The sequence below is a fragment of the Montipora capricornis genome, chromosome 12, assembly GCF_036669925.1.
Source record: "Montipora capricornis isolate CH-2021 chromosome 12, ASM3666992v2, whole genome shotgun sequence".
In the NCBI taxonomy this organism is placed as follows: domain Eukaryota; kingdom Metazoa; phylum Cnidaria; class Anthozoa; order Scleractinia; family Acroporidae; genus Montipora; species Montipora capricornis.
Window position 1 is genome coordinate 19,031,735 of NC_090894.1, and position 17,940 is coordinate 19,049,674.

The 17,940-nt window shown below is 39.3% G+C and overlaps 2 protein-coding genes across 4 annotated transcripts in view; one reads left to right on the forward strand and one right to left on the reverse strand.

Moving 5' to 3' along the window:
* LOC138026738 (tetratricopeptide repeat protein 28-like) overlaps nucleotides 1-17,510 on the forward strand; it is a 36,821-nt gene extending 19,311 nt beyond the window's left edge. For all 3 annotated transcript variants that reach the window (XM_068874190.1, XM_068874192.1, XM_068874193.1), the window contains exons 6-8: nucleotides 5,414-5,461; nucleotides 11,470-15,335; nucleotides 15,811-17,510. In XM_068874190.1, the coding sequence (XP_068730291.1) occupies nucleotides 11,525-15,335; nucleotides 15,811-15,830 (3,831 nt within the window). In that variant the 5' untranslated portion in view covers nucleotides 5,414-5,461; nucleotides 11,470-11,524 and the 3' untranslated portion in view covers nucleotides 15,831-17,510. The remainder of the gene's footprint in view (nucleotides 1-5,413; nucleotides 5,462-11,469; nucleotides 15,336-15,810) is intronic.
* LOC138026739 (uncharacterized) overlaps nucleotides 1-17,940 on the reverse strand; it is a 269,593-nt gene that overhangs the window by 7,257 nt on the left and 244,396 nt on the right. The window lies entirely within an intron of this gene.

Below are 17,940 nucleotides of genomic sequence, written 5' to 3' on the forward strand. Positions count from 1 at the left end.
TCAAATAGCCGAGAAATGTTGAAAAATGCATTAAGCGTTTTCTTGTTCAGAAACGAACGCCAATTAAAGATCAACGAAAGTGTGTATAACACAACACGCCATATATTCTTGTAGCTACATCAAAAGCACGACCAGAAAATGTGTTTTTAGGAGTGAGAAATGTGAGTGAGAACTGTTGCCGTTGTCAACAACGGCTTGGGTCACGCAACAGACAATGCGGTTTTCTATGACACTGATTGAGTGTCAGCAAGATGACGCGCAGAAGTTTGGCGAAGCAAAATCTACAGAGACATGAATGTGGCTCTTTCCTTTGAACTATTCTATTGTCTACGCGATTTACTGTCCTTCAACTTGTGAGGTATCGAACTCTGCTTAGCAAAGTCAAATGATTCTGCAGCTCGAAAAAGCGGCCGCTAACTGCGCGGAGTCTGGTAACGAGTCTCCTGAAAATGTTCTTCGCTGGTTCTTAAGCTGCCATAAAACAGACTTTACTACAATAAAACAATTTTTAACGCAGTCTTACAAATTGTTTACTATTTTGAGGACATATATGATACGGTTTCCAGTTTTATTCGATGAAACTCAGTTTCAGACAATCCGGGTCAAAACACTTCGGGACACTTGTCAAATTTTGGGCGAAAAGTAGAGAATTTACTGTACATGCTTTCATCGTTATATGAGCACGGTTTGTTCTTCTTTTGCTGCCTTTTTTGCGCCCCCCTTTCCCCCAGACAATGTTGAAACATGCCAGCGATCGATGAACGGATCTTGATTTTGGAGACCGTGAAAAATCAAGATTGTAATGGGGGAGGGGGAAAAGCACGAATTGTCCCGACAGTTTTGACCAGGATTGTAGTTTCAGCTGGATTTCGCCACCCTATACTAGACTAAACTCCCCAAATCACTCCTATCCTAGAGTACAGTCCAGAAACTGAGGTCACTAGCACAGTCTAAAGCAAAGCCAAAAAAAAACTTTATACCACAATCACTTCTTTCTTAAAAAGGATTTATTTATACTTTTCCAGCAATGCCAAGCATGTACTTACGCATTATCAAGACAATAAATTGTTTAATTTTAAACAGTATTAATACTACCGATTTCCTTCTGAATCCCGATTTTTGACAGTTAATAATAGCCAGTAGCGTTTTATGATAGTCATCTATCAACGCTGTTGAGGCTGAGTCGTGAAAATTTAAACTTGCCGATTTCATTTTTTTATATTTTTGAGTAACAATTCCTTAGTCTTGACAAAATCTTCAACCAACTGGTCAGTTTCGTGAAAAAGGATACCCTATTCTAGACCCAAAGGCTCTGATTTATATACCCTATGCTAGAGTAAAGTGCTTGTAAACCATACCCTTCACAGCGGCACATATATGGCAGTACTCCCCCCCCCCCCCCCCGGGATCTGATCCCATTGATAATTCTGGGCATTTTTACTTTTCATTTTCCCATTGATTTTATAGGGGGTCAGTAGGGGGTCAGTTGACCGGGGGTCAGTGTTTTGTCGAAACCCGTAATTAACCAGACATAATAAGGTCTACGTTTACGGCACTGGTCGCTGGCGTTTTGCCTTAAGCATACATACATTACCACTATAATTTGGAACTAAGCTTAACTCTTAAAAATTGGTATTTAATTAATTGTAAAAATCGAGCGAGTCCGTTCGGGCCTCAAGTTCTCGCGGCAATGTTAAACTTTATTTCTGTTTAGCGAACAAGCAGACTTAATGAAAATCGCCAAGAAAACTGTGGTTGCCATACTTCACTGAAATTGGCTTGCGCCACCCGTATTTAAAATGTAAGGTTAACTTTGTATGTGTAAAAAAATATAAATCTTAAGTAGTCTTCTGAAAGTCAAACACGGTCTACAAGATTAAAAACGGCTTAATGTACTTCTTCATTGACTATTGATGACCAGACGACAACGAAAGAAAGACACATGACAATAATGGTTACCTTTTCATAAATGTCTTTTCTTGAATCGCGAGCAAAATACAAGCAATAAAGCCAAGAATATAGTGGAATCCCGATTTCTCGAACCTCCAGGGTAAACGCAAATTGGTTCGAGAAATCGAAGGTGGCATCAAATTACGCTTAATTGGCCTGGTATTGTTTGATTATGAGTAAGTATTCACATTTTAACAAAAATACATCCTTTTTAATGTAGATCTTGACCTTTATTTACAAACAAAACGTATTGAAGAAGGGTAGAACTGGACGCTTTGCAAAGACATTCTTTTACTTTTTGAGGGCCGATGAGAAAGGTTCATGTACTGCTATAGTGAAAGGCAAAGCTGTTAACCTTGGGGATGGCATGCAAGTACCATGCACTTTTCACTTCAAGGGAACTTGTTTCGAAATTTTCGCAGGTTCGAGTTATCGAGGGTCAATTTGTCCCACGGGAGAAAACATTGGTTCGAGTTAACGGGAGTTTCGAGAAATCGAGGGTTCGAGAAATCGGGGGTGAAATTGTAGAGCTCGAGTTAAGCAAATCCAAGGGAAACAAGCTAAGGTTTGGTTCGAGATATCGGGAGGTTCGAGAAACCGAGGGTTCGAGAAATCGGGATTCCACTGTATGTTCAAATGTGCATTCAAGATGGCGTCTGCCTTCATGCCAAACCACAGGCAGCCCAGACTCGGAGGGTAAAAATTATAAAAAGTGCAAGCTGCAGGAATCTTGCATATAAGTTTACTAGGATAACAATAATTATTTGCTCTCATTTGTGAAATAGTTTGACCTTAAATAGTTTGACCACCTTGTTGTTTCTTTTTGTTTACATTATAAATTTTCTATAACAGTTTTATTTAAATGATGTCTTTCTTTTGATGGATAAATAAATAAATAAATAAGTTTTGTAGCTATCAGAAAAAACCACTGGCAATACACTTAACTTTAATTATATTTAACAGTTATTTGCCAATGGCAAGGTGAGTGTACATTTGAGACAAACAATTGTCTCCATAACTTCAAAGCTGAACAACTTTATCTATTATTGATTACTGACTCAGTTATTTCTGTTTTAACAGTCACGAGTGCCTGCGGCAGTCCTGCCGTTTTGTTTTGCTTTATATTCACGAGCTAGTGTGGTGAATATAAAATCATACTATGATTTGTATAGGAAACCACTCAACCAATCAGATTGCTGGAAACTCTTTGTTCATCTCCGAAATTCTGCTAATTATTTATTATGGTTTCTGTTATTCCAGCCCATCCCTTTATAGCTCTAGTGGCATTCAGATATTTGACACATATAGCAATTAAAAACTGTGAAGTAATAATAATATTTCACAGTTGCTTTTTTTTCTGATTTTGGAAAAGAAATATGGAAACCTTTGATCAGTTGCCTTAAGTCGGCTTAAGTCGCCTGATTTTTCTGGCAATTTTTTCCTAAGTCGCCGTAAGTCGCTCTAAGGTACGGCGACTTAAGGTCCCAGAGTAGGCCTGATGCAAAAAAAACTTGCAAAGAAAACTAACTGAAGACTAAACATTTATTTTACAGTGCCTGTCTGTAATTGTTTTTACTCTGTTTCGTTGAAAGTTTGCCCCCCAGATGTGGGCAAATGAGCCAAAATTCCGTGACATGTAACGGCGCAAGACAAGACCCTTGTCGGAGGGTGCTCGGTTGGCTTTTGTTTGCCTAGCCTGCGGCTAGGACTTTTACCGCTGACAAGGCGGTTGTCGTTTTCCCATTTAGCCTCTGGGAGCGAGGTTGAGATCCTGAAGGATCTCTTAGCACCCTCCTGTCACCAGTTGGGCCCGGCGTTCGGGGGTACCCGAGGGGTACTTTCGACTGGCTCGATTTCTCCCTATACCCTGTAACTCAACATCCGCACGAGTCGTCAAGCAGTGTTCAGAGAGTGGCCAATTCTCACCCACTTAGCGTCCACCAGAATCATGAGTTACTATGTGTAAGGTATAATTTTCTTACATATTAATGTGAGAACTCGGTTGATTGATCTTGTGGGAAGGCAATTTTGTCCCACTGTGCTGGATTGTGGTGATAGGCATGCGCATAACCGCACGCCTATATCTGCCCACACTACTTTTGCACAGCTGATATTCTCCGAAATGTGATGTATATAGTGTATTCCTCATTTTGTGTTCTTTGACGCTATTGCGATTCTTGGGTTATTGATGTTAAAGGTTTGTTAACTTATTTCTGTAATGTTTGCTATGAGTAAGTGCCAATTTCGTTGATTTGCTCGAAGGAATTTCAATATTTTGCGTAAACAGCGTCGCTCACATCTAACAGAACTTTAGCTGGCTGGCGAATATGTGTAGTATAGTCAGTTGCACTATTTTCGGAGATTTTTTTGCACGCAGATACAAAACTGCAAATGGTTCAAAAACATACCTTGTAGCTTGACGTAGGTCGAAAAAAAAGTAAAATTAATTGGACAGACCGCTTTTGAAAATGGAAAGGTATAACTCGCATGTAATAAGAAACAGATTTTACTTAGTATACTTCAACGAAAATTTAAATCTTCTTACCTAAAGAACAAACGCAAGCAGACTAATTTGCTTCGTTTTTACAACGAAATACATGCAGAATCGTGAAGTGTAAGTGTCCGGGATCGAAAATAGGGCAACATACTGTAAATTTTAATACCTGACGTGTTTACAGTTTACTGGTCGGTGGTGATATGATTTTCAATTTCCAACCATAAATTTCTTAAAAGCTGACAAGACATAAATGATTTGCACGAAAATTAATGCAGCCAGCTTGGCGACTTTGCAACTAGTTTTCGGTAGATACCTTTTCTTTTCTGATTACGCAGATTTTTCAGCCAAAGACTGAAAATTGCATGGAAGACTTTTCTTTGTGTGTCTCAGGTTGAAATTCATAATTTCACTGGTTTAACCAATTATAAGAATACTGTGTGTTTGTTTATTTATTATTTCATTATTTTGTCTGTTTAGTATAGATCGTATTCATAAATGGTGGTGAAGTAATTATTCTTTTGTCTTTATGCTAATCATCCTAACTAGCCTCGTAAACACTAGAAAAATTCAAAAGAATTTTTTTCCAACGGTGAGGCTAGTTATGATGATTAGCACAAAGACAAAAGAATGATTTCTTGACCGCTATTTATGAATACGGTCTATATTCCAGGAGTTCAAATTATCTTTATTATTTAGAATATACAGGTATCTTCATCACAAACAAAGGGGCTTATTAATATTACCCAGGCAATGACAATCCTGCTCGTAATAAGCCTCAAGCTTTCATGTTTAAAAACCAATCAGTTAGATTAGGATAGAGTGGCTCTGGGACAAAAGTCAGTAGAGAAATGGGGTACTCTTTTTGCATACTACGCAAGTGATTTTTGTTATGAAAGTTAAAAGTTTTCCTACAAGATTCGATAATGCATGCCTTGGATAACCACATTAAATCATCATATTTTGCAGAGTCATTTCTTGTTGTCGAGGACCTCACGTCGATTAGCATCCATTTTGGTAAGTGCTCACTGTTACCCGTTTCTTAATAACATGAACAAGTAATAATTTATGTTTGATAAACCAGTTTTGGTGAATTTTGCATTACTTTTTGTCAGAATTCCTTATAAGTTTATTTTCTGAAGTGCTCACGGTCACTCATGATTAGTTGCGAATGAAGCATCCAAATGATCCACCAGTATTATTTATCCCTTAAATATTTTTGTTCAGCCATATTCATTATTCCTGCTCAAAAGGTTTTAAAAAGGAACATTGCAAGGTGTTAAGTGATATTAGCTTGCAGGGTGTACCTGTAATAAGTTATTTGTCTGTCGTTTGATTGAACTGTGACTAGGTCACTTGTGTTCATTTTGTGTTTATTTTTATTCCAATTATTTTCAACTTCTTTTCATTATCCTAATTACTATTATTTGCTTGTTTACCCATAATTACTCAATTTCCTCATATTTTTGCTTGTGTAGTTGTGTTATCCCCACACATTTCTCTTACCTAATTCCTGTTGTGTAGGAGTGGTAAACTCCTTCTTCCCTTAGGTAAATCCTGTATTAGTGGGTAGTAGATTTACCCCCTAGCCTTATTTGGTTTTTAGTTATTTTTCTATTTTCCTGAAATCCATTATAAATTGGCTACCATTTACTCAGTAAGGTCAGTTGGTTCAGTTAATTTATCTGAAGAGTGTTAGTCTTCAAGACAAGTCATTTTCCAAGTCATCAGCTGTCATAAATTGACCAAGAAAATATTTGGTCTTCCATAGTGTAAATTGAACTTTGTGCAAGAGAAGGTTAAAAAATTTGGCAACGAAAATAACATCCTCGGAAACCCAGGGGCAGTCAGTCGAGACGGGACGTGAATCGGGACTGGCGTAAAGTTTTCAAGTAAGGCGAGAAGAGCCCCTGGGAACATACCTTTAACGGATGAGTTCCAGAGAGAATTAAATTCTGATTTTCTGATTGGGTGGAAATTTCCGCAATTGTCTATTTTCCGCCCAATCAGAGAACCTCATACGTACAGTGAAGTCAGATCGTGATTCCTTACATCAAGTGTTTAATACTACATCAACGGTCGCTATTTTATTTCTATCGCTATCCTTGTCTGGCTCGTATAACAGACATATCATGCGGCAAAAATTTGGGTCGCAAAGGGACCCGCAAGATACACAATTCGACCAATTCAGCCTAAAAGATTTTGTTACGTAAGGGCAATCGGTACATGATGTGTAAAATCAAAATGCTTGGTCAAAACACCTTCGAAGAGCCGACTAGAAATAAATCAGGAAGAAGACCAATTATTGCAAGGGAAGGTACTAGTCGTCTTTTAGTGTTTCGCCTCTCAAGTTACCGTAGCGAATTGATTTTGGTATTTCTGTTGCACGGGCCAGACATGTCTCAGCATTGCCATCGGCCTTTTTCAGCATCACACATAAGCTTACCTGACTGTCTATAAGAGGTTAAATTAATATTGTTTATTTTAGTTTTGAATGGGGACTAAAGAGACAATTGTTGAAATGAGGTGAATAAAAATCTTGATTTCATAGACTTTTTTCATGCTATGAATATGGTCATGTATAGTACCTTTTTTTTCTCAATTGCAGAATGCATTATGCGAGCTTTTTGTAGTTATTGCAATTGTATGCTTCACAAATTTGTTCACTGTTATCTTATTAACACGCATTCCGAGTTTTTGAAGTGTCGAAAACCCCTTATTACGATAACAAGATTTGGCTTTATTTTAATATAGAATTTTACTTAAAATCAACAAAAAAGTTGTCAGTTCAATTGGCTTCGTTCTTGCAAACACCTAGCACTTCTTGTGAAAAAAATCAGATCCTTTGCAGGTATGATTCAAAGCAGAAACCAACTTTGAAAAGAGTCTCACAAAGGAAATAACCATGGGCAATCTGTAAAGATTGTTACTCTGTGCATTTAACATTTTGTTATTACAATAACAGTACTCTGAAGTTTGTATCTTACATTAGAGCTGTATTAATTTTGATATTTAATTTCTGGTATGAGGTGCAACACATTTAAAGCCTTAAAACTCCACCAAAAAAAAATTAGAAAATTAGCTACAGTAGCAAAAAAACCAACCAAGTGTTGTACTGTTGACATTCTGCTATTTCGCCTTGTCAACAAAATTGGCCCAGCTGTACCAATTGATTCAGGGTCATAAGGATGCCTTGATTTTAACATCATTGGTTGACACAGTTGTTTTAAAGAAAGTTTGAGCTTCTTTCTTCCACTCATTTGACATTTTTGACCATATGAAGTCTCTTAGATCTTGAGGAGATGTTAACTTCAACACAAAGTAAACATTTCCTTCCGACCAATCTTTGGCATTCCTTCTTTGGTGCGATTAACAAGTCATTGCTGCAGCTATTTTATCTTACAGGCCACACGACTGATTATGTTATGTTATGAATGAGAACGAGGCTTAATTAAAGGCTAATTTCAAGACTTTTCAGGTCAGATGTTAACTGTCTCAGAATTGCTTTGTATTCGTAATGTATAATAACCTGGGAATTAAAAAATGATAATACAACTTTAGTAAATTAGTTACATGCAATGTGTTTTTCCCCGGAAAACTTTCAGGATCCATTATCTTTCTCTCAGTAGAACAGCTTTAGTGTTATTTGCAAGTGTATTTATTTAATATCTGGCTGCAAATATGGTAAACGTGGATGTATGGTACTAAGTTTGTTATGGGATTAAATGCTTTTAGTCCCTTTCATTTTTCTTAAAACTGTTCCTCCAAGTTGCACACATAGTTTGCTCTTGTGATAAGTTATGCTTCGTTGTGATTGAACTGTTTAGTACTGCCTGGTGAACTTTTTGTCGTTACCATTACCAACAAGTAGGTTGCTAGTAGAATTCGCAACTAATCCTATGATTTGCATCATAGGGTATTGCGCAGTCGCACTTTTTTCACAAGCATGTTGTACTCAATACTTGCAAGCATCACAAATAGCTTGGGGTTTAGCCTTCAATTGCCGGCTATTGTTTGGCTACACATCAGTCTCTCAAAAATTCTTACAAAATCGTCAGTTTAACGTTTGTTTCATAGCACTTTGCCGCACAGACGGCAACAATTCACGAAACACTTTTAGGCTTATCCCTGCAAAACTTTATTTAACAGCGATGCGATACACAAATCCTTGCATTTAGTATAAATGCGTCAGGATAAATTTCCCACGCAAAACAACAAGTTGCAATCTGCGCGGCCGATAGCAATGCTTATCCAAAATTAATTAGCGATGGTGATATTTGAGAAGCGGAACACAGAAACACGACTAGTACCTTCCCCTGCAATTGGTCTTCTTCCTGATTTATACAATAACTACAAAAAACTCGCATAATGCAGTCTGCAATTGAGAAAAAAGGGTGCTGTATATGACCATATTCATAGCATGAATATAGTCTATGAAATCAAGATTTTTATTCACCTCATTTCAACAATTTTCTCCTTAGTCCCCATTCAAAAATAAAGTAAACAATATTAATTTAACCTCTTATAGACAGTCAGGTAAGCTTATGTGTGATGCTGAAAAAGGCCGATGGCAATGCTGAGACATGTCTGGCCCGTGCAACAGAAATGCCAAAATCAATTCGCTACGGTAACTTGAGAGGCGAAACACTAGAAGACGACTAGTACCTTCCCCTGCAATTGGTCTTCTTCCTGATTTATTTCTAGTCGGCTCTTGGAAGGTGTTTTGACCAAGCATTTTGATTTTACACATGTACCGATTGCCCTTACGTAACAAAATCTTTTAGGCTGAATTAGTCGAATTGTGTATCTTGCAGGTCCCTTTGCGACCCAAATTTTTGCCGCATGATATGTCTGTTATACGAGCCAGACAAGGATAGCGATAGAAATAAAATAGCGACCGTTGATGTAGTATTAAACACTTGATGTAAGGAATCACGATCTGACTTCACTGTACGTATGAGGTTCTCTGATTGGGCGGAAAATAGACAATTGCGGAAATTTCCACCCAATCAGAAAATCAGAATTTAATTCTCTCTGGAACTCATCCGTTAAAGGTATGTTCCCAGGGGCTCTTCTCGCCTTACTTGAAAACTTTACGCCAGTCCCAATTCACGTCTCGTCTCGACTGACTGCCCCTGGGTCTCCGAGGATGGGAAAATAACAGGCACAACAGGCATTTCTACACACGTGTAAATGAGCACCTTTTCTGGGATAAAAATTATCATGTCTTCAAGCATCTTAGTTTGTCTAAACATTGTCAGGATAATTGCGATGTTTCTTGCTACTCCGTTTTAATCTACAAAGAATCATTGTATTGATAGTTATATACATATATGGATTATCTTGCAAAAATTTTAATGTTACACTCACTATGGCTGATGATGATGTTTGAAACATCGAAACATGTTCCTTAATCTCAAAAGTGTGGTTGTATTTTTAGTAACACTTGTGCTATCCAGATCATTTGGAAAATAATGATAATATTGACCAATATTAGAAAACAGATACTCTACCCAAAGGCCTCCAAGTCCAATTATGGAAATGTTCTTGTAAGAATTTCCCATGACGATAAGATTTTAATGTTTGGTAAGGCAAATTGCATGCGGCAGCTAACCGCTATAAAGAGGTTCCAAATGTTGAAAACAAGTGCTTCTTATTAAATGTCAGTGTACCTGAAATCCGAAAGACTATTGTTGCCTAACTACTAAGTTTTCAAGCACAATTTTCTGTTCAGTGGGTTAACACCTTCTTCGTGGTTCTGTACGTATTAAAGAAAGTGATGTTAAAATTAAAGGAACAGCTGCAAATAGTGTTGCACTTGCTTCTGCAGTAAAACTCCAAGTGTGGTAACAACACATAGGTCAGGCGATGTGCCTTAAAAGGTTGGGCACCGTATCTTCTGCAGAACTGCTAATAATAGGCTATTATTCAAGTGTAATCACGTCACTAAGATAAGATGGCGCTTATCCATGCATTGATTTAAATCTTAAACCTGATTCGATAGGCAATGGGAAGCCAATGAAGTTCGTAGAGAGCTAGTATAGTAAATGGTTAGAACCCAAATGAAAACGAACAGCATACTTAAGACTCCATTGGTAGTACGGTGTCTAAGTGGCTACCCACATGTACGCATTGCGTACCTACTTTTTTAAACAACGCCGAGAAATACGAAAACACAATAGGTTCAATGCCTTGACTACAGGATGCTAAACTGGCACAGCAAGATTAATTGAGCAGTGAAGGAATAACTATCTTAAGCCAAAATTTTGAAAGAAAATGCCTTTCTTCATCAGGGTTCCCCAAGGAATGATTTTGGCTTATGGAGAAAGAGAGGGAAAGGCATAATTTGAATGGCCGGATTATGCATCTCTAGTATCAAAACGGCCAATTCTGTCCTGACAAGCAGCCATTCTCAATGGAAACGTATGAGCAGTTCAATTAGCTCATTCAAAGTCCCTGGATCAAAATACATGAAAAAACCAGGTATCCAGACAAAAAAAATTGCGACGAAAAACAAGCAATTCCGACATTGAATAGATTTAGATCGGAAATAAAAAATTATCAGTTTGACGTCAATTGCAGAAAATTGAATATTACACTCTTAATGGCATCCCCTCCTGTCTTTTTGGTGTCAGCTACATACCGGCAGCAAATTTCCTGCCAGCGAAGCATATCTTAGGAACTTTTAATTAGCTTTTGATAAGAAAGATGAAATGGGATGCCATCGCTTTTCTATAGGCTGCTTTTCCCTCATTTAGGTAACAGAATCTCTATTTTTAATGTTCGGTGATTATTATTGTATAAAACGCTCTTAGTCTGTTAAATGCCCAAGTATTTATTCTGTAACAAATGTCTCCATTAGCCGAAATCATTCCTTGGGAAACCCTGATGCAGAAAGGCTTTTTTTCCGAAATACTGGCTTAAAATAGTTATTCCTTCACTGTTCAATTAATCTTGCTGTGCCGGTTTAGAATCCTGTAGTCAGAGCATTGAACCTATTGTGTTTTCGTTCATTTATCTACTAGGTGCACACCAGACTTCTGAAATTTCAGAAAAACTTCCTGGTTTTGATTATCAACAATGGTGGATAGAAAGTTGGACATTTTGGAGCAGCATATGCAAGAGCTTAGCGTTGCAAGAGAGGAGGGAGACAGAGAAGGCGAGGGTTTGGCTTATTTCAATCTTGGTAACTACTATCATGCTGTAGCTCACTTTAATCAGGCTATAACAAATTACACAGAAGCATTAACCATTTTTAAGAAAGTGGGTTTTAGGACGGGAGAAGAAAGAGCCTATGGCAATCTCGGCAACGCTTATCAAAGTCTTGGTAATTTCAAGAAAGCCATAGAGTACCACCATCAAGATCTTAATATTGCAAAAGAGGTAGGGGACAGGGCCGGAGAAGGAGGAGCTTATTGCAGTCTCGGCAACGCTTATAAAAGTCTTGGTAATTTCAAGCAAGCAATAGAGTACCACCATCAACATCTTAATATTGCAAAAGAGGTAGGGGACAGGGCCGGAGAAGGAGGAGCTTATGGCAATCTCGGCAACGCTTATCAAAGTCTTGGTAATTTCAAGCAAGCCATAGAGTACCACCATCAAGATCTTAATATTGCAAAAGAGGTAGAGGACAGGGCCGGAGAAGGAAGAGCTTATGGCAATCTCGGCAACGATTATCAAAGTCTTGGTAATTTCAAGCAAGCCATAGAGTACCACCATCAACGTCTTAGTATTGCGAAAGAGGTAGGGGACAGGGCCGGAGAAGGAAGAGCTTATGGCAATCTCGGCAACGCTTATCAAAGTCTTGGTAATTTCAAGCAAGCCATAGAGTACCACCATCAAGATCTTAGTATTGTGAAAGAGGTAGGGGACAGGGCCGGAGAAGGAAGAGCTTATGGCAATCTCGGCAACGCTTATAAAAGTCTTGGTAATTTCAAGCAAGCCATAGAGTACCACCATCAAGATCTTAGTATTGCGAAAGAGGTAGGGGACAGGGCCGGAGAAGGAGGAGCTTATGGCAATCTCGGCAACGCTTATCAAAGTCTTGGTAATTTCAAGCAAGCCATAGAGTACCACCATCAACATCTTAGTATTGCGAAAGAGGTAGGGGACAGGGCCGGAGAAGGAAGAGCTTATTGCAGTCTCAGCAACGCTTATCAAAGTCTTGGTAATTTCAAGCAAGCCATAGAGTACCACCATCAACATCTTAGTATTGCGAGAGAGGTAGGGGACAGGGCCGGAGAAGGAGGAGCTTATTGCAGTCTCGGCAACGCTTATCAAAGTCTTGGTAATTTCAAGCAAGCCATAGAGTACCACCATCAACATCTTAGTACTGCGAGAGAGGTAGGGGACAGGGCCAGAGAAGGAGGAGCTTATGGCAATCTCGGCAACGCTTATCAAAGTCTTGGTAATTTCAAGCAAGCCATAGAGTACCACCATCAAGATCTTAGTATTGCGAAAGAGGTAGGGGACAGGGCCGGAGAAGGAGGAGCTTATGGCAATCTCGGCAACGCTTATCAAAGTCTTGGTAATTTCAAGCAAGCCATAGAGTACCACCATCAAGATCTTAGTATTGCGAAAGAGGTAGGGGACAGGGCCGGAGAAGGAAGAGCTTATTGCAGTCTCGGGAACGCTTATCAAAGTCTTGGTAATTTCAAGCAAGCCATAGAGTACCACCATCAACATCTTAGTATTGCGAGAGAGGTAGGGGACAGGGCCGGAGAAGGAGGAGCTTATGGCAATCTCGGCAACGCTTATCAAAGTCTTGGTAATTTCAAGCGAGCCATAGAGTACCACCATCAAGATCTTAATATTGCAAAAGAGGTAGGGGACAGGGCAGGAGAAGGAGGAGCTTATTGCAATCTCGGCAACGCTTATCAAAGTCTTGGTAATTTCAAGCAAGCCATAGAGTACCACCATCAACGTCTTAGTATTGCGAAAGAGGTAGGGGACAGGGCCGGAGAAGGAAGAGCTTATGGCAATCTCGGCAACGATTATCAAAGTCTTGGTAATTTCAAGCAAGCCATAGAGTACCACCATCAACATCTTAGTATTGCGAAAGAGGTAGGGGACAGGGCTGGAGAAGGAGGAGCTTATGGCAATCTCGGCAACGCTTATCAAAGTCTTGGTAATTTCAAGCGAGCCATAGAGTACCACCATCAAGATCTTAATATTGCAAAAGAGGTAGGGGACAGGGCAGGAGAAGGAGGAGCTTATGGCAATCTCGGCAACGCTTATAAAAGTCTTGGTAATTTCAAGCAAGCCATAGAGTACCACCATCAACGTCTTAGTATTGCGAGAGAGGTAGGGGACAGGGCCGGAGAAGGAGGAGCTTATGGCAATCTCGGCAACGATTATCAAAGTCTTGGTAATTTCAAGCAAGCCATAGAGTACCACCATCAACATCTTAGTATTTGCAAGGAAACAGAGGACCCAACAGGGCCGGCAATCGCATGTTATCATATTGGTCTTCTTCATGAATTTTTTGGCTCCTTGAGCAAAGCTCTTAATTATTATCGTGTAAGCATTTATTATTTTGATGAAGTTAGGCGTCTTTGCTCAGAGGATGCATGGAAAATAAGCTTTCGTGACACAAAGGGGGTTGCATACACCGCTCTGTGGAGAGCACTCTTGAAGAATGGAGAGGTTGATGAAGCTTTGTATGCTGCTGAGCAAGGACGAGCACAGGCTTTGGCAGACATTTTAAAGATGCAATACAGCGTTGATGAGAAACCTACGATGAAGGTAACTATCTCCTTGGTTATGAAAGATCTACCTGCACAAACTGTTTTCACAGCACTTGAAGGGAACACGATCAGCTTCTGGTTGCTAAGAGATGGTATCGGGATAAATTTTAGACAAAAGAAAATCGAATATGGAAGTGCCAAGTCTCTGATGAAAAATACTTTTGAACAGATCAATGCAGGGACCGTTTTGCGATGCGAGAATCGTTCACTTGAAAGACAACGCAGTGACTTCTCGAGCAGTAGGGAAGGTGTTGAAGAAACCTTTCAGTCCTTGAGCTCCTCTGTGCACGCTTTGCAGTCCTTGTATGATGTCTTAGTCAGTCCTATAGCAGACTTGATCCAGGGTGATGACTTAGTGTTTGTTCCTGATGGACACTTTTGCCTGGCTCCTTTTTCTGCAATGAGTGACTCTGTCAGGATCCGTGCAATTCCCTCGCTGACTGCTTTAAAATTGATCACTATGGCACCTGACGACTTCCAAAGTAAGAATGAAGCGCTGCTTGTAGGCGATCCGTGCTTGAGCGAAGTCATTTATGGCACTGGTGAACCCATGTATGGACAGCTGCCGTGTGCGAAAAAAGAGGTGGATATAATTGGAGAACTTCTGCAGTCCGTGCCTCTTACAGGAAAAAATGCAACCAAAGCTGAGGTGCTGAAAAGAATGAAGTCAGTTGCCTTAATCCACATTGCTGCACATGGGGATGACGGATCTGGAGAAATTGCTTTGGCCCCAAATCCCGAACGCACATCCCAGATCCCCGAAGAGGAAGATTACATTTTATTGTTGAGCGATGTTCAAGCAGTTCGCCTTCAGGCAAGACTGGTTGTGCTTAGTTGCTGTCATAGTGGCCAGGGAGAGGTAAAATCTGAGGGTATTGTGGGAATAGCCAGGGCTTTCCTGTGTGCTGGTGCCCGGTCTGTTCTGGTGTCACTCTGGGCAATCGACGACGAAGCGACCTGGATGTTCATGGAGAGTTTCTACCAACACTTGGCAGATAGAAAAAGTGCAAGTACAGCTCTTCACCATGCTATGAAATCTCTTCAGGAGACAAAGAATTATTCGGCCATAAAATACTGGGCGCCATTTGTGCTAATTGGCGATGATGTCACCTTTGAATTTGGGGAGCTCGAACACGAAAAGAATGGTAAGTGCTATTTAAATATAACTTTGATGACTGAGTAGCTGTACTTTGTACATGTTTTTAATCAGGAAGTTGTCGGAAGGAGCAGGTACGTTCTTCACAGAGAAATGGCTTTAAAAACGGTTGCCAGAGTGGTTATTTTTACTCGAACTGCTTTGGCTAATACCTGAATTAAATAATTTCTGCATTCACCGAGTCAGCTACTTCAGCTTCCTGCAGATAGCTAGCTGTTTGAGCCCATGTTATGATGGACTGGCTTTGAAACTGATCGGTGATTGTCGATTGCTTATGTCAAGTGAAGTGAGTTATTGAGGTCTTCAAGTCTACATGTCAAAGTAACAGTGAATAGGAATTGTTGCTATTAACTCTAGCACAAACAGTTAAATGAATGAATTAAGATAATTGTTAGATTCTTTACTTGTCAATCAAAACGAAATTCGTTATTGCCATTTAACCCACTTCTTGTTTCTTTTTTCAGAAACGATGTCCAAAACGTGAAAAACTTACTTGGACTGTGATAGGTCGATATGTTATTTTCCTTTTTTCGTTTATATGAGTTATTGAAAACAATTCAATCATTGATACCTCAGTAGCAGTCAGACACAAGATATCATTCCAATTATAGTTCAAGTACCAGGCATGTATACTCTTTAGCTTGCTATACCAACTTTTCATTTACAATATCATTAAGTTACATTTTCGGGGAATGTGTATTTTCTGTTTTTCTGTAAGGTTGGCGAAAGCTAAATAAGCAAATTAATTGTTTAGGGACGCAAATGTCTATAGGCTAAAAAACAACCTAGGAAAGTAGAAATGTTTGGAAATTACAAACATTTTAACTTAATGTAGCATTCACATTTAAATGATATGGAAATTCCTGGAACAAAACACTTTATTCCCAAAGGGTTTGAATCGGGCACAACATTGAGTTAGCCGATTTGTTTATTGTTTATTTTCCTGCAAAAATTGGTTCAAAAACAGACACTTTTCTGACGCTGATGAGGACTAGGACAATTTGGGTAAATCTAACTCTTGGGTGAAGGACTCTTGCTAGGGCCTAGTACGAAACAAATGGAAAGTTCTTTACTTTAAAGTTGTACATGTTGATTTTGTGATATTTTGTCACAGAGGGACTGGACCAATGCAAAATAATTCAATGAAATGGGCGATTTCTTAAAACTTCTAGAAGGTAAAAAGGTGTGTGGTGTAAAAGTTGCCTGATCTCTTAATTAATTGTGTGCATTTTAAACCCCTGGGGAGGTGGGACTTTGCCCATGCATATGCTTGTGGAAATTTTTTGAATTTTAAAAATGGTATGACTACCCGAGTCACATCATTTCATACCATTTCGCACCATTGCAAACGTTGGTCAGTAACTCTTGAGTTGACAAAGGTATTAAAAGGGAAGATTCCATCCTTTCTCCATGTTAAAACTGACAGCAGGATGGGCACCCACCTCCTAAACCGAGCACCCCAAATCGAGAGTAAGGTCTAAGGTCTACTTCTCCACTACCATAGTCACGTCGACCACGGCTGAACGTGCAAACAGATTCAATCCGAGCTAAAGTCTTTGTCTGGCTCTCCTGCACTTATGCAAATTTGGAGTATTTTGTACCTGTTATGAACGGTCATCACTTCTTTCCATCCCTCAAATTGACATTTCTCTTTTTATTCAACATATACGACGTACAGTCTACTTTAGACTTCAAATCTACTTCAACGAAACAAGGATTTTAAACAAGCTGAGAAGATTCACAATAGGCGAGGCAAAGAGTTGAACCCGGATCGATGACTTCACCTTGCAGTTTTCGATATCCACTAGACTAAACGAGACAACCTCCCGGAAAATCGAATTTTAGTCTTAGTCAAACAGTCCAAAATATCATTATATTGGAGCGAGAAAACTGAATCAAGTAATATATAGACGACTTTCACTGTTATGCACTTTTCCAGGCAGTCAAATAAACAACTTGAAATTCTAGTTAAATTTTGTTAGCTTCACAGACACTACTGAAACGATTTACTCTCACCATTCGATGGAAATATATAAATCGATCGTTTGTTTTGAAGTTGTAACAGGGATCTCGTAGAAAGCTACGGTAGACAGATTACACTTGATTTCCAGGCCCCAGTTGTTCAAACGATGGATAGCGCTATCCACCGGATAAATCACTTACCAGCGGATAAACACTAGCAAAACCAATTGAGTTATCCAGTGGATAGCGATTTATCCGGTGGATAGCGCCATCCATGCTTCGAACAACTGGGGCCAGGCGTTTAAAAAAAACTCCTGCATGTAACTCACATATAAAACCCTGTTTAACGACCACGAGGTAAATCTGTTCTGATGGTGGAGCCAATATTAATACAATTTACCTTCTGGATCAAGATTCAAGTCCACAAAGTATCGCTCCCCTCGACTATGCTTTCCTTGTTAAGTCAAGTACATCTAGTCATCAGGAGAAATCCTTGACTATTGCTACGTCATAGCCTGGTTGGCATACACAAAAACAAAGATGGCGGATTTCAATTGAAGCGTTATAGTTGGCTAGTTAAATACATTAAGCCCAAATGATTGGTCAAGTATGACAATGCAGATAAAGAACTT